The following is a 14,123-nucleotide window of genomic DNA, read 5'->3' as shown; positions in this document are numbered from 1 at the left end:
CTTGCTTCCATCAGCTTAACCTTGGCCTGACAGTCAGTTAGCTCAGCAAGGCAGTCGAGATAGGCCCTGAGGCGAGCGCGCCGTTTCTTCACCTCCTTCGCTATGACAACATCTTTCTCTTTCAGCTGGTTTTCCAGCTGCTCCACCTTCTCCGTCAGGGCCTGGATCTCATTCTCCTTCTCGGTCTTGGTCTCAATCTCCTTCCTCTTCTCCTTCTCCTTCTCTTTCTCCTTCTCCTTCTCCTTCTCCTTCTCCACCGCCATCTTTATTAACTCATCTCTGTCTTGAAGCTGGTCTTGCAGCTGCCACACCTCATCCTTAAGAGCATTGATCTTCCTGTAGGCTGTGAGGAGTTCGTCATTGAGGATCTTCAGAATATCTGGTTTCTCCATGGTTCACCACAGAGAGTAGATCTATCTTTTGAAGAAGCTGTTGGATGAGTTGATGCACTATTTTCCGAAGACGTTTCTGCTCTTGTCTGGAACTTGAAGTCAAAAGGCTTTATGTCTGCAGGTGACAGGATGAAATAGTGTGTAAGATTTAGGTGAATTTGATCAATCAAACATTCAATATAAAACAATTGACACAGATAGAGAGACACACGCAGAGAGAATGAGAGAGAGAGAGAGAGACAGACTGGCTGGTTTAAGCGAGAGATTGAGAGAGAGAGAGCGAGAGAGATTGAGAGAGAGAGAGAGAGAGAGAGAGAGATTGAGATTGAGATTGAGAGAGAGAGAGAGAGAGAGATTGAGAGAGAGATTGAGAGAGAGAGAGATTGAGAGATTGAGAGAGAGAGAGAGAGAGAGAGAGAGAGAGAGAGAGAGAGAGAGACTCCCCTCCTGCTACGTGTGTATCTGGTTGCCATGGAAACTCAACTGAATGCAACTGCTCTCTCCTCACTGGGAAGAGAGAAATCTAAACTCTGAGTGCACCACTCAAACAACTATAATTCAGAAACTATAAGTCCTATCTGTGAAATAAAGACATCGTGAGAATTCCAAGACTTTGCCGGACACACAGATAAATTTGAAATTTGTGAGAGTAAAAAAATGGGGCCGTGTGAGCAAGTTATGCAAGTTGATGCTCCTTCCAGAAAAGTTTTCTCTGAAATAACATTAGACCCAATAGAGAGGGATTGTTTTTTTCCTTAAAGGAGCTACACACCTCATGTAATGTGCTCCTAGCATTAACTTAAGCTTCCGTCAACTTGTCCTTCAACACATTCAAACTACACATTAACCAAAAAATCACCAGTAAATGTTTTTTTGAAATAAAACTTCCCTCATCAATGACCATGGCACCAAGCCCCTTCGATTTGAATTTGAATCTGAATTGGATTGGCGTTGATGGAAACTGTTGTTTTTTTACCTTGTCTTAAATACTAAAGTTAAACACCAAGGTTAATCTTCCCAATGTTACAAAACACATCGTTTGGTAGAATAAGCTGTGAAATGGGAACATTTCCTGCTGCTACAGGTGTTTTGTCCACAATGCCTCGCTCTGCCTGGCCTCGGCGACTTAAAGCTACTTAGCATCACGTTAACACATATCACTCATTAAGATAAGCAGCAGAAAACACAAAAGAAGCCAGCAACAATATTTTCACATTTGTCATAAAAGCAACAGAAAACAGCACATTATCAACATGTAACCGCAGAAGCTTCATATTATACAGTGGTTTAATTTCAAACTTGAATAATGAGCCTGAATTGTATTGGTTAGCATGCTGGGTAAATACAGAGAGAGAGAGTGAGACATGACTTACCTCAGTCAAGGTCAGAGTGCAATAGCAGCTGTCTTAAAATTTAACAGTATTTAAAGCAATCAACAGCCAATCAGAGGTCTCCTATCAAAATACCAACTTTGATGCTGTTCATCAAAGCATCAAAGGAGGTATTGAGAGAGTGTCCCTGTCAATCAAAATAATCTTCTATTTCAAATCTTAGCATCTGGTTGCTATGGTGATATAACCACCTACTGCTGAGGAAGTTTTGCGATCATTTATTTCTGTAAATAAAAACAGGACGTTTCATTTTGGTGGACTTTTAATTGCGTCATTCTTGCAGCATCTGATCTTTAATTTTTTTAATGGCTCCTGTCTTATCACCTTCTTGTCTTAGTATTTATATATATATATATACATATTATATATATTATATATATATATATATATATACAATATATATTTACATATATGTTTATATACATATACATATGCATGTATACATAAATGAAACAAAATACATTGTTCATTTCGTCGTGTAACTCTTAGCCGCAGTATTTCATCACAAACGAACATGTGAACATTATACAACCCAGGATATTTCCAAACAAAATTCAGACTTAAATAGTTTAAATTTATTTTACCAAGAGGTTCATATCACACTGTATGGAGAACATTTAAGAAAAGACGATTTTCTACAAGTGTTTTGCAGCAGAAAATACCTTCATAGGTGTCTATGGATGAGAGTAATACAACTCAGAGCTCAAACAAAACCTAAAGAATCACGGAGACGGATGACCAATTACAATACATATGATTAACTGGATATGAAATGACTTCTACAAGAGGATATGACATTTTGATCATTTTGCGCAGCCCTAGTTTTCATTGAAATGCTTGTTCTCTCACATGAAAATACTTTGTTCTTTAAAATGCACAACAATGTTTGTCAGTAGGACTTCCTGATATCTTCCTCAACGATGAATGGACACACATTCTGTTCATCCACCTACTGCCCTACCTTACACATGGCATGAGAGTATGATTTTGAAGGTCGGATTTCAAAAACATCTCAGAGTTAATTTTTACTGTTTTAGATTCTTAGTACTGGAGATCCTTAACATCTTTCTGTCTAAAGTCGATTTTAGGTCTATTTAAGAAGACGTGTACTGTTTGTAGTGATCTATTAATGCAAAATGCAACAAATTGGCAGCTAACATGGTCTATCAATGAGGCCTAACTGGTTTGACCGCTATAGAGGCTGTTGGAATATATGAACTTCATATGAACGGCATATCAACGACAATAAAGAACCAATGTCTGCTGCAGATGTTCTTTAGAAATGTGTATTATTGTACAAAGATAACAAGAACTGTAGGAGTAACCTTTTGTACTTCATTTCTTTGTCAACATAACACACCATTCATTATGTAAGAGAAGTTTTTTATGAGATCAGATTCTGACCTGATGTTTTGACAGATTCTTCTTCAGCGTGTCTTACAGTGCAGGGCTGTAATATTAATGTTGCTCTCTGTCCTGCACCTCACGTCACCTCTCTGTTCCTCTGGTAACTCAGACCAAATGCTTTCCTGAAAATCCATGTCATATTTATACTGTATTTTGGCAAACTGTGTGCACACAGCAGCACTGGATGATCTTGAGTCTTTACTTTGTTGCTCATACTGTGAGTTATATCAGTCATTATAAGAGTGAAGTCCTCGCAAAGAGATGTAATCCCTGACACAGACAATATTTTCAATATTATTAGAAATAGCTCCGTTTGTTTAAACCCCTGCTTATCAAACAAAGTGGAAAAAACTATTCTTCTCAGGTTCCTTTTCATCCTCTAATGCAATAAAGAGAAGAACTGAAAATAAAATCGACTGCATTAAATTACTACCAAAGATGCCGGCTTCTAAAGGCATGCACATGTATTTATTTTACAGTCATGTGCTTCTTTTAAATGATAAGCAGTGTAGTATATGAGGAATAATGCAGTGTGGCATGCATCTTAATTATCTTGACAGACACATAATGGTTTCGGGTCTTTCTAAAAAAAATGTAGCATTTAAATCCAGAGCCTAAATTAGCGAATTAAATTTTGAAATTTAAAAAATCTATTTGACTCAATCAGCTGAATGGAAATATATTATCAGGTGCATGTAGAATATATATGTAGAGTATTTCTTTCTTTCTCTCTCTTTCTACATTTCTTGTCTGTTTGTAGTACTTTTGTGTGTTTCTCTGTAGCCATTTTGTGCCACTTCAGACTTGTGTTGTGTCTCTTAGTCTTTTTTTTGTCTGTTTGAAGTGGATTTGTGTCAAATTGTATTTGTTTGGTTAATCTTTATAGTTATTTCTAGTTTCTTGGTAGTTGTTTGTTCTGCCTTAAAAGATATAAAACAAGCACGATGATCTCCATGACTTTTATAACTTCAGACGACAAGAAATAGCAAATAACGATTCAAAGGGAGCAAACAACATGGAACCTCGAACAAACACAGGAGAAATGATACATGTAAAATGATTTAGACCAGTCAATTATATTAATGATAAGATAATAAGATATAACAAATACGATTCTTAGTTTCAATATGTACTCAAAGGAGAGACGTTTAAATGTGCAAGAGTATTGACATTGACAAATGTGACAACTGAAACAATAACATTTGTATTGGAAGCTATCAAATCTGCACCATCAGCAAATGTAGTCATCCTTATAAATCCTAAACATCTCATTTAATTCAATTAAAAAATATATCAGGCAGCACTATTTTGACATGTGACCATCAAAGCACATTGCAGCACTGACTGAGCTTTCTCATAGGTTTGACCAAATAGTTAATACTTTCTCTGGGCTTCAGAAGAGAGTTTCCCTTTAAGTGCCACAATAAGAATCCTTTTCCAACAGGTTGGACATCTCCATCCAGGACAGGTCCCACTGCACCTCCGTCACATCCAATTTGGTGGCAGGAAGCACCCCTGCTGGAACTTCCTGTTTGGAAACAGGCCAGCAGCTCCAAGTGCAGAACTTCTGGTACCTTCAGGAAAATACAACGGGCAGTGAATCATTTACTTCACCACCTGTTGGGCTTGTTGTTCATGCAGTAGAAAGTAGGAAGTCAAGAGGGATGAAGATTTTATAAATACTAACCTGTAGTGACAAACGAGCCAAACAGTCAAAGGAATGACGATCAGAAGTAGAACCCCACATGAAGCAATGATCCATTTCCAGGAACCTGATCAAGACGACATAATACTTGTTTAAATAAATAAAACTGTAATAATAACAACAACAATTGGATTTCCAATCATCTTGGCGGACACATGTAGTAAGTGTCAGGAAAGGGCCCAATGTATTTTGGTATTAAGCTGATCCAGTCATTTTTTAACTCTTTCTTTATCATTGTGCTTTTAAAACGTTTTCCCAGGGAATAATTCTTGGACCTTAATGAAAAAAATCTGCCGTATGTAGAGGACTGATATCTATGAGTGTGTGAAATTTGGTGCAGCTTGATTGTATTTAAGGGGACTGCTGGGCCTTGGTGAATATGCGCTCTACTGAGTCCAATTCTAGTTTCTTTCATCTCATTAGATCCTGAGGGATCTTCCTGATGAAATTAGACCTTGATGAAAAGAGGAGAACCAGACAACCAAAAGGCTTCACTCAATAATGGAAAATGTGTTGATTAATATTGAGTATTTCCTCCAAAACAAGTAGATGTATATGAATAAGAAAAATACCAGTGGAGGCTGGAGTCTCCTCTGATGTGGAGTTTCCTTAAAGAAACAACAGTTGATATGTGACACTGATCCACTTCTATAGAACACACAGCAGAGTGATGATGTTCAGCTGACCTCTGTCCGGTCTCACTGATAACCAGCTCTCTGGACTCTGCAGCTGTCTGTCGTGGGACGCACACCTGTAGAAGCCTTCATCTTCCCGTGTCACATTCTTAAGAGTCCTCTTTACGACTCGGTCTGAACCGGACGAACTGTTAGTCAATCAATGCTCCGTTTTTAAAGAAGCTGGTTTGTTTGTGTTTGCCGCTCTGATGCTGACAACACAAGGTGACATCGTCATCCGTAAACACAGGGGAGGCTTGGGTCTTCAGAATTATGTCGCCATCTGTGGAAGAAAAATAGAAGGCAAGATTGAACTCCTACTTCTTTTAGCCCCTAAGGATGCTGAATTTTTGCGGGCGCAAACATTCAGCATCCTTAGGGGCTAAGCCCCCCCTTTCTTTCAACCCTAGAAACGCCCCTGATAGACACTATGAAGAAATAGTTGGGATCTGGTGGAAACTAATCCAAAGCAGAAATTAGGTTTTGGGATTCGGTGTAACGAGAAACATGACTCTACATAAATGCTAATATGGTTCATTTGTCTGCTACGTTGTTAATGTTTGTTAATATGTAAGAACATTTATTTCATCGTTTCAATTTTTTTTATTTAAGGCCTTTATTGATTAAAAATGCTCAAACCATTAATATATGCACCTGCTCCTTTATTGTAATTAACTCAGGATTATTTGATCATAAAAATACAAATCTGAATGAATCCCATGAGGATGATATTATTCATAAGGAAAAGCAGTCAGTGAAATAACAAGCTATATGGAGGGAGAAAAGGCCAGAGGCCATTAGAATAACATATAACATAAGGAATCATTTATGCCTCTAGACCCTGATCACATGTATGAATATAAGATTTACCATATGTGCTATAGGATGAATAAATACCTGTCTACTGGTGCTTCTCTGTCTCTGAATTAATAAGGCCCTTTAACACAGTGCGTGAGCCTGTTAGTCAAGATTCAGGGACCTCATCAATATTCATATGGCTGAAGAGACAAGTTACAGCAATTACTAAGAAGATAATATTTGTCCCACTCCTGACAATCTCATAATGAGCTTCAGGCTTATTGCTACCAGTCAAGAATCTGCATTCAATACTCATTCGTTTAAATAGATGTGAGCATCACCGGGCTTATAAGACTCCTGACTAATGCTACGCTGAAGACAGATGATGGCCTCACAAGCTTTTTGGGCTTTTACTGCTGCGGAAGAATTTGGCACAAATCTCCCACCTAACTTTACTTTCATGGTAATGCTTGGTGTCTTTTGTTTAAATCATTGGGAACTTCTTAACAGCCAAACAGCGATAAAGTTACTTTCAGTGGTTTTATTTAATACCTGAGGTAGCTCAAGTCTAAATACTAAAGTGTGGTACCTGACATTTTAGATCATCCTCTCAGCTTTACAAGTTTTTTTTTTGCGAAATGTGAAATAAAACATTTAAACATGAGAGAAAATGAAACTTTAGAAGGGGCAAATCCAAATAACTGATTAGTCCTGATTGTTATTGAGTCAGGTTTGCACTTCACATGCAGCCAGTGTTACACGATATGAAAAAGAAGGCAACAGACACTAAATGCAGGCTAAACATATCAGTGTATATTGAACACTCATGATTAACATTGAAGTGTAACTTCACCTCCAGCTCTGATCTCAAATTCACAGACTGATCAAATGCGGGCGAGGGATGCGGTGCCGGATGTTTCAAGCCATAAAAGATGGAGATCGCTGGGTGCTGCTGAGGTATTTGTTAAAATAAATTTAGCAAATAATGTGATAGGAAAATCACAGTCATATTATTTATTCCACAGCTCAATACAGATTTAAGTGTAACCTCTGAAAAACTGGAAATATAACACAACACAAGAGCACCACATCTTCCAAAGAGATACACATTCAACATCTCTTCAGAACACTGGATATTGTGACACAGGAATGAGGATTTTCCTTGTACAGTATCCGACTGCATTATGCTTTGTATTAGCTTTAAAGGACTGTGGGTCATCCCTTGACTGATCATCACACTTTGAGCCGCACCGACACAGATATCAATGAAATTGGGCAAATGCTGATTTGGTCATGTGAGAAACTCATGAAATTTAACTTGTATGTGTCTCCTAATTAATTCATTAAGATCCTAAAGGTGATATAAGCTCTAACAGTTATGTGAAGGAGTTGTTAACTATTAAATTCAATATTTAAATAATAATAATAATAAATATATTAATAATATTGTATTTTTTCAGTGCAGCCCAGATGTGTGATATCAGTAGCAGCTACATTAGCATGTAGCCCTGTCACCTGCTTGCACACAGCTGTCCTCGGGAATTAGCATGTTTAGCTTAACTTGGTGAAGAACCGCCCTCTGCTGGCAACATTCAGACCTGATATAAGTGTAAAAACAATATAAAACACAGCCACGTTCGGCCCAGTTAATAGTTCAAGACTAAATTAAATCACAAAGGGACCAAACGTGCAGAATGAAACGCGTGAAAGTGATTATTAAAGCTGTTTAGCGACTGAAGACATACCTGTCAACTCTGCCTCCATTTCCCATGAGCCTCCAGCGCGCGGCGCGAATCTGTGACGCACATTTCAGTCGACTGTCAAAGGCTCACAGCTGACTCCAAACAACATGCTCGTAGTTTAACGATCAAACCGACGTATTTATTGTTTTTAGAGGTGTTTGTCGTGTTCGCCCACATCGAGCTCCTCCGTCTAAAATGCTCATGTTACCTCATACTTCAGAATTTCCGTTAAACGGGTGATTTCCTCGCTGAACCCGGCCGGTGTTGTGCTGATTTAAAAAAGAGTCCAGCTCGTTGAAAATGTCTCTAACAGCTCTGCACAGCACCGCAGTGATCTACAGGAGGATCCTGTCCCAGTTCCCCCAGGACATCAGCCTAGCTTTCGCTTATGGATCTGGTGTTTTCAAACAGCAAGGGACCAGCCAAGGTCAAATGGAGGTAAGAGACACACGTCCTGCCTCTAACTAAACTTCGGCTCCCTGATAAGTGTACAGAGGTTGTTTTTTTTATAAACTGTGGTTAATAACATTGAATAATGGCTCATGATGCGTTCACTGGTTGATTGCAAATATATTAAAGTTCATTGATAACAACTTTGTGGATGCCAGGTAGTGGGAAACCCTCCTTTAGCACAAACACATGGTGCAGTAACTTTATGCACATGTGCTATAAACTATTCACACACACTACATGCAGTTTAAGTTGTTTGGTCACAATGCACCTTTGAATATATGTATCGTTATCGTATAAGTTATTTCTACCTATCTAAGTGATCAAACAATGAATTTCTAATGAAGATAAAAAGATAATAAATGTGCCACCCAGTTGGGACTTTAGTGAGACCTTTCTACATTGAACATGCTTGAATATATAGTCAGACTTAAAGGTCCAGTTTGCAAAAATAGAGCCACACATCATGCTGTATTTCCTGTCTTCAGTCTTGCAGTATCAAATGATACTAACTGTGAGAATTGCACACCTTCATACATGAAGGGATTTCAAATCAATCCACTATGTTATTATGGATATTGGAATCAATATCACTACGTCAATGTGAATGTTTGAAATCAACAACACAAACAACACAATATTGATATTAAGTATTTTCCATTTTAATGTGTACAGAAAAACATGCTGGACTTTGTGTTGACGGTGGACGACCCAGTGACGTGGCACACCATGAATCTGCTGCAGAACCGCAAACACTACTCCATCCTCAAGCTATTGGGGCCCAGGATGATCAGCTCGATACAAAATGAACATGGGGCGGCAGTATACTACAACACACTGGTGCCTGTGGATGGGAGGGTAAATTCCATGTCATAGTATCTTTATTCCTTTCTTCTCAGGGATGATGTAGCTTAGCCTATCAGGCACATATAGACTACTACTCTGTTTTGATTGCATATGACTTTAATGTTTTTAGAGCAAAAAACAGTTTTTTTAATCATATTTTGTTGAACTGATGGAACTAGAGATCAGTCCAGCCTTGTCTTAAAATTAAAAATCGAATACAGATCAAATTAGACACAGATTTTGTGTTTCCTGGTGTAAACACAGATTGCATCCTCCAAAAACTCAATATCTGTATCTTATCATATCTCATTTAATTTTTTTTGTCTGGACTTAACTGTACATGAATGAACTACATACATCTGTGACCTCTTCTTTTCAGATTATCAAATATGGTGTGATTAGTACCGAGTCTCTGATAGATGACCTGATGCACTGGAAGACCCTGTACGTTGCTGGACGCCTTCACAAACCAGTCAGTACCATGATTATTAAAATGTGACTGAATCATGACAAACCAAGCTGTCTGGAGCTGCTAATTTTATTGTGCAGTTATTTTTTGGGGGTCAGTCCATTTAGAATCATTTTAGACTAATGTATTCACAGCTTTTGCCAAAAAAGTATTTTAGAAATGTAGAAGAAGTGTAATGTGTTTGAGTTTACAAAAATAACTACATACAGGATTGAATTAACTCCTGTCAGACTTTGATTAAATGCATGCGTACAAATTAGCATTGTGCATCCATACTTATACACATGTGCATTTGTGTTTCATTGCAGGTGAAAATGTTGGTGCAGAGTGAGAATGGAAAGCTCCGCGCTGCTTTAGTATCCAACCTGAAGAGCGCTGTGATGGCCTCGTTCCTCATGTTGCCAGAGAGCTTCACGGAAGAGGACCTTTTCTTGCAGATAGCTGGCCTATCTTATGCCGGTAACTAACCCATAAAACATGAATGGAAAGAAAGTGAAAGACGTACACATTCATCACACGTGCACTTCTTACCATTGTAATTCAGATACAGAGCATGTGGTTTGCTTTTCTAACTCTCCATCTCTCAGCATGGTTCTGAGTTGGTTGGAGGGCAAATTAAATTCTTTAAGTTATTAGGCCGATAGTTCTAATGCCCCAAGACACAAAACAAACCTGTTTAATTTGTTCAGGTTCAACAAAGTGAAATAGAAGCAGGTTCTTCATGTCTTGTGTTCTTCATGTCCTAAGTTAACTTTGGGAGTAGCTATCCCACAAAACGGAAGTTAGCTAGTTTAGGAGTTAACTGTCTCACAGACTGGATGAAAAGTTGTAAACCAAAAATCGAATATTCTCACCTGAGTCAAAGCATCTCGTGTTTTCCTCTGAAGGGGATTTCAGGATGGTGATTGGAGAGGACAAGTCCAAGGTGGCCAATATTGTCAAAGACAACATCCAGCACTTCAGGATTCTATACAGCAACATCCTGCGGGACTGTCCTCAGGTGGTCTACAAATCACAGCAAGGACAGCTTGAGGTAAGGAATGGTAAAAAACACAGACAATATAAAAAATGAAAAATTTCTATTAATTTCATTCATCTTGCTTTTCAAAACAGGAACACCATAGATCAAATGGTTGTAGAATTATTTTCACTGATAAAGACAAACAAAACAGTGCCAAACCTAAAAAAAACTGTTTGTCTATGGGTCAAAGACTCCTCCCTTCAATAGCATTAATTGCAAGCATTTTACTGAAAAAAATTAAATAAAATGCTTAAAGATGCTCCCATCAAATCTGTTTGAATGAATACCAGTATTTGTTATCGTAAATTTGATATGTATGTAAGATGTATAACTCTGTAGTTCTGTCGAGAATACATTTTGAATGTGTGTGGAATGAACCCAAAATGGGTGAACTTATGTTATCTTGTGTACCTGAAGGTAGACAAAAGCCCAGAGGGACAGTTTGTCCAGCTGATGGCGTTGCCACGCACCCTCCAGCAAAAGATCACAAAGCTGGTCGACCCTCCGGGTAAGAACCGCGACGTGGAGGAGATCCTGCTGCAGGTGGCTCAGGACCCAGACTGTGGAGCTGTCGTACAGCAAGGTATGGAGGGTAAAGAATGGACGGAGGGATGGAGAATAGAGGAAAAGATGGGTATGAGGGAGAGGTAGATTGAGAAAGAGATGGATGGAAAAGTAATCAAACATTTAGTTAAAGGTGGCTCTGAAGCACTAATACAGTGCATGGTGGATGTACAGATCAAGGTCATTGCTGATGGTGAGATAAAGATAAAGTATATGATTAAATAAAGCAGATTTAGGAGCCATAATACAACAAGTTATGTTATGGATGGTAAATCAGGTCTCAGGGGATTCACTAGCAGAGTTCAATGTTCCACCTGGAAGGTTAAACAGTTGCTAATCACTGATGCAGCTTCACTTGTGCTCTGGAGGCTCTTGTTTAAGTGCTTGTCATTTGGAATATAAAAGTGCAACGGACACTGAGACAAATTCCAGCTGAAAAGTTTGTCTCCGACTTTGCCTCTACATCAGGGTCATGTGGAATGAATATTGTTAGGGAACCATAATACTAATGCACCACCACAGCCAGCAGACTGTTAAAACATGCTCAGAAGTGATGTAGTGGTGAAGAAGTAAACAAGTAGTAAACAAAACTAAATGTAGCCAGTAGTCACCCAACAGCTCATAAGTTCTAAGATTAATAGTCACTGCTTTTTTATTTGAAAACAAATTCATCAGAAACTTGTGGAAAGACAAATTTCATTAGTCACATTTTATCGGAGGAAGCAAAAAAAGGTCCAGATGCAGATAGATGGATGGAGTAAATAAATATTGTTCTGCAGGAAGACATTTCCTCGTTTCTAGATTTCTAGATTGTTAATAGAATAAAATCTTATTTTAGAGTGATAAGATAATAAATGGGTTTTTAATTGCACATGTCGATCTTCCTCAGGTATCTCATCTATTGTGAAAACCTCCAGTATAACACAGAGTGTCAAAGGCATCTTTACAGCTGGTAAGAACTATTTTCTCCTTCAGTTAATACTTTGAAAAAAAAAGTAGATCATCAATGTCAGGTTGTGATGTTGGATTGACTGATTTTGTGTTTCAGATCCCTTCCCTAAAATAGTTAGAAATTGTATTATAGTGTATAGTCATTGTGGGGAATTTGTTGTAGTTACTTAAAAAGATTGTTACTCATTCTTATTTCTGTAAGCTAACTTTAAAGCTACAGCCACCTGATATAGCTTAGCATAAAGACTGATATATAATAATATATAATAATGAATATAACAAATGTTTTACTATTCAGTATTGATAACACCATTTACCGCCACAAATTACATTTGTTTAAAATGTATAAGACAAAAGGGTTTAAATAAGAATTTGTGTTTTCTAAACTAAAAGTCAAACATTTCCTTTACCATGGCCTTTAGAGATGACTCTCTCCTTTATTGAGAATAATAAACAAGCCAATTAAAGAAATGAAAATGGCGTTTTGGACAAACTAGACATCTCTAAAATGTGTTCCTCCAACAGGCATTAGCAGTAATGTGGAAATATTGTTCTTCTAGCATGGTTGTTGACGTCTGGTGCTCTGTGTCTCAGGTATGTGGAAGACGGTGTCCTACAGCTCGAAGAAACTAATGAAGATGTGGAAAGGCTGGAGGAGGAAACCGTCTGTGTCCCACATGTCCTGAACCCGTCTGTTCACCGGGAACCTGTCTGTCTTTACCTCTGACAGTCTGACAATGCACGTGCATCCTTTTGATGTTACCCTGATGAACTGTAGCTGGAGCAGTCGTCCCCTCACCTCTGCCTGTGACACTCCGTAGTCCGTGTAAATGGGATCAATGACTATGTATAAGGTGGTCTGAATAATTTCGAAATACCTGTGCTGCTGCCCTTTATAATGGGATTCATAAAAAGTTGTTGAATAAAAGGTGGCATTTCACGAGTCAGACTGAATTATGGCTGACATTTCACAGTAATACAATCTGGAGCTTTCTTGATGATGACACGCGCACAGTGACTTGCCTGGAACAGCTGAACGGACGACCCGGCAACACCAAGCTCAAATATAATGAAGACATAACCGTCTCATCAGGGTCGAACATGTGTCATATCTGAACATTTCCTATGTGAATGGTGTTTTCCAGATGACTGAGATTATGCAGAACTTTATTTTTGTGCTGGAGAATTTCATCACTGTATTAAAAAGGAGGGCTCTGATTGATTGTCTTTAAGCTGTGAACATGTTACACACACACAGATACAAACTTCTGTTTCTCCTTGCCAAAGATCCACAAATATTGTCATCTCTTAATACTTTTTGGAGGCTGCACCAGTATCTCAACCAGGATTTATAAACTGACAATGGGATCACACGCTGTTGAGAAGGTGTTTGAGAGAAGTCTGTTATATCCTCGACCTCTACCGTTAGATAATCTTCCTTATTGTTAATAGACACCATCATACTTATATGTCCCCTGCTAATACATAAATTGGTTCTTGATAAACACAGTTGTTTAATTCCGATACAAGAAATCAGGTTTAATAAAGTTTTCAGTGAAACAGCAACAATGGTCTTAAATGGCATGATTATTTTGAACAAATTACGTCATCCCAGAAAAATAAGGATTTAAAGGATAATAAAATAAAATAAAACTTGATCAGTCCGTCGCTGTGGTGGTTTGAATGTCACTATGACAGATTGAAGTAAAGTAT

General features: G+C 38.1%; 1 protein-coding gene and 1 long non-coding RNA gene across 3 annotated transcripts; one reads left to right on the top strand and one right to left on the bottom strand.

The window, feature by feature from the left end:
• Nucleotides 1–4,166: 4,166 nt before the first annotated feature.
• Nucleotides 4,167–8,271, bottom strand: LOC128424479 (uncharacterized). Of its 2 annotated transcripts, XR_008333033.1 has the most exons (5): nt 8,113–8,271; nt 5,582–5,852; nt 5,468–5,503; nt 4,878–4,962; nt 4,167–4,764 (listed from the first exon to the last, which is right to left on the bottom strand). It is a non-coding gene; the product is annotated as an uncharacterized LOC128424479 (long non-coding RNA). The 2 variants fall into 2 exon arrangements; XR_008333034.1 differs by lacking the exon at nt 5,468–5,503 and having other exon boundaries at nt 8,113–8,269.
• On the top strand, nt 8,167–13,628 carry tamm41 (TAM41 mitochondrial translocator assembly and maintenance homolog). The gene is made up of 8 exons (XM_053437256.1): nt 8,167–8,547; nt 9,235–9,417; nt 9,785–9,877; nt 10,183–10,333; nt 10,762–10,907; nt 11,313–11,478; nt 12,349–12,411; nt 13,005–13,628. The coding sequence occupies exons 1-8, from the start codon at nt 8,410–8,412 to the stop codon at nt 13,094–13,096; spliced, it is 1,032 nt and encodes a 343-aa protein (XP_053293231.1). The 5' UTR covers nt 8,167–8,409; the 3' UTR covers nt 13,097–13,628.
• Nucleotides 13,629–14,123: the final 495 nt, after the last annotated feature.

The sequence above is a fragment of the Pleuronectes platessa genome, chromosome 2, assembly GCF_947347685.1.
Source record: "Pleuronectes platessa chromosome 2, fPlePla1.1, whole genome shotgun sequence".
NCBI classification, from domain to species: Eukaryota; Metazoa; Chordata; class Actinopteri; order Pleuronectiformes; family Pleuronectidae; genus Pleuronectes; species Pleuronectes platessa.
This window is presented reverse-complemented; position numbering and strand designations above follow the sequence as displayed.

Excerpts from the sequence above, each read along its gene's own strand:
- tamm41 (XM_053437256.1), top strand. The coding sequence starts at position 8,410 with ATGTCTCTAACAGCTCTGCACAGCACCGCAGTGATCTACAGGAGGATC. Across the intron at positions 9,878-10,182 it reads CTGGACGCCTTCACAAACCA|GTGAAAATGTTGGTGCAGAG; the intron begins GTCAGTACCATG and ends GTTTCATTGCAG. Across the intron at positions 10,334-10,761 it reads AGCTGGCCTATCTTATGCCG|GGGATTTCAGGATGGTGATT; the intron begins GTAACTAACCCA and ends TTTCCTCTGAAG.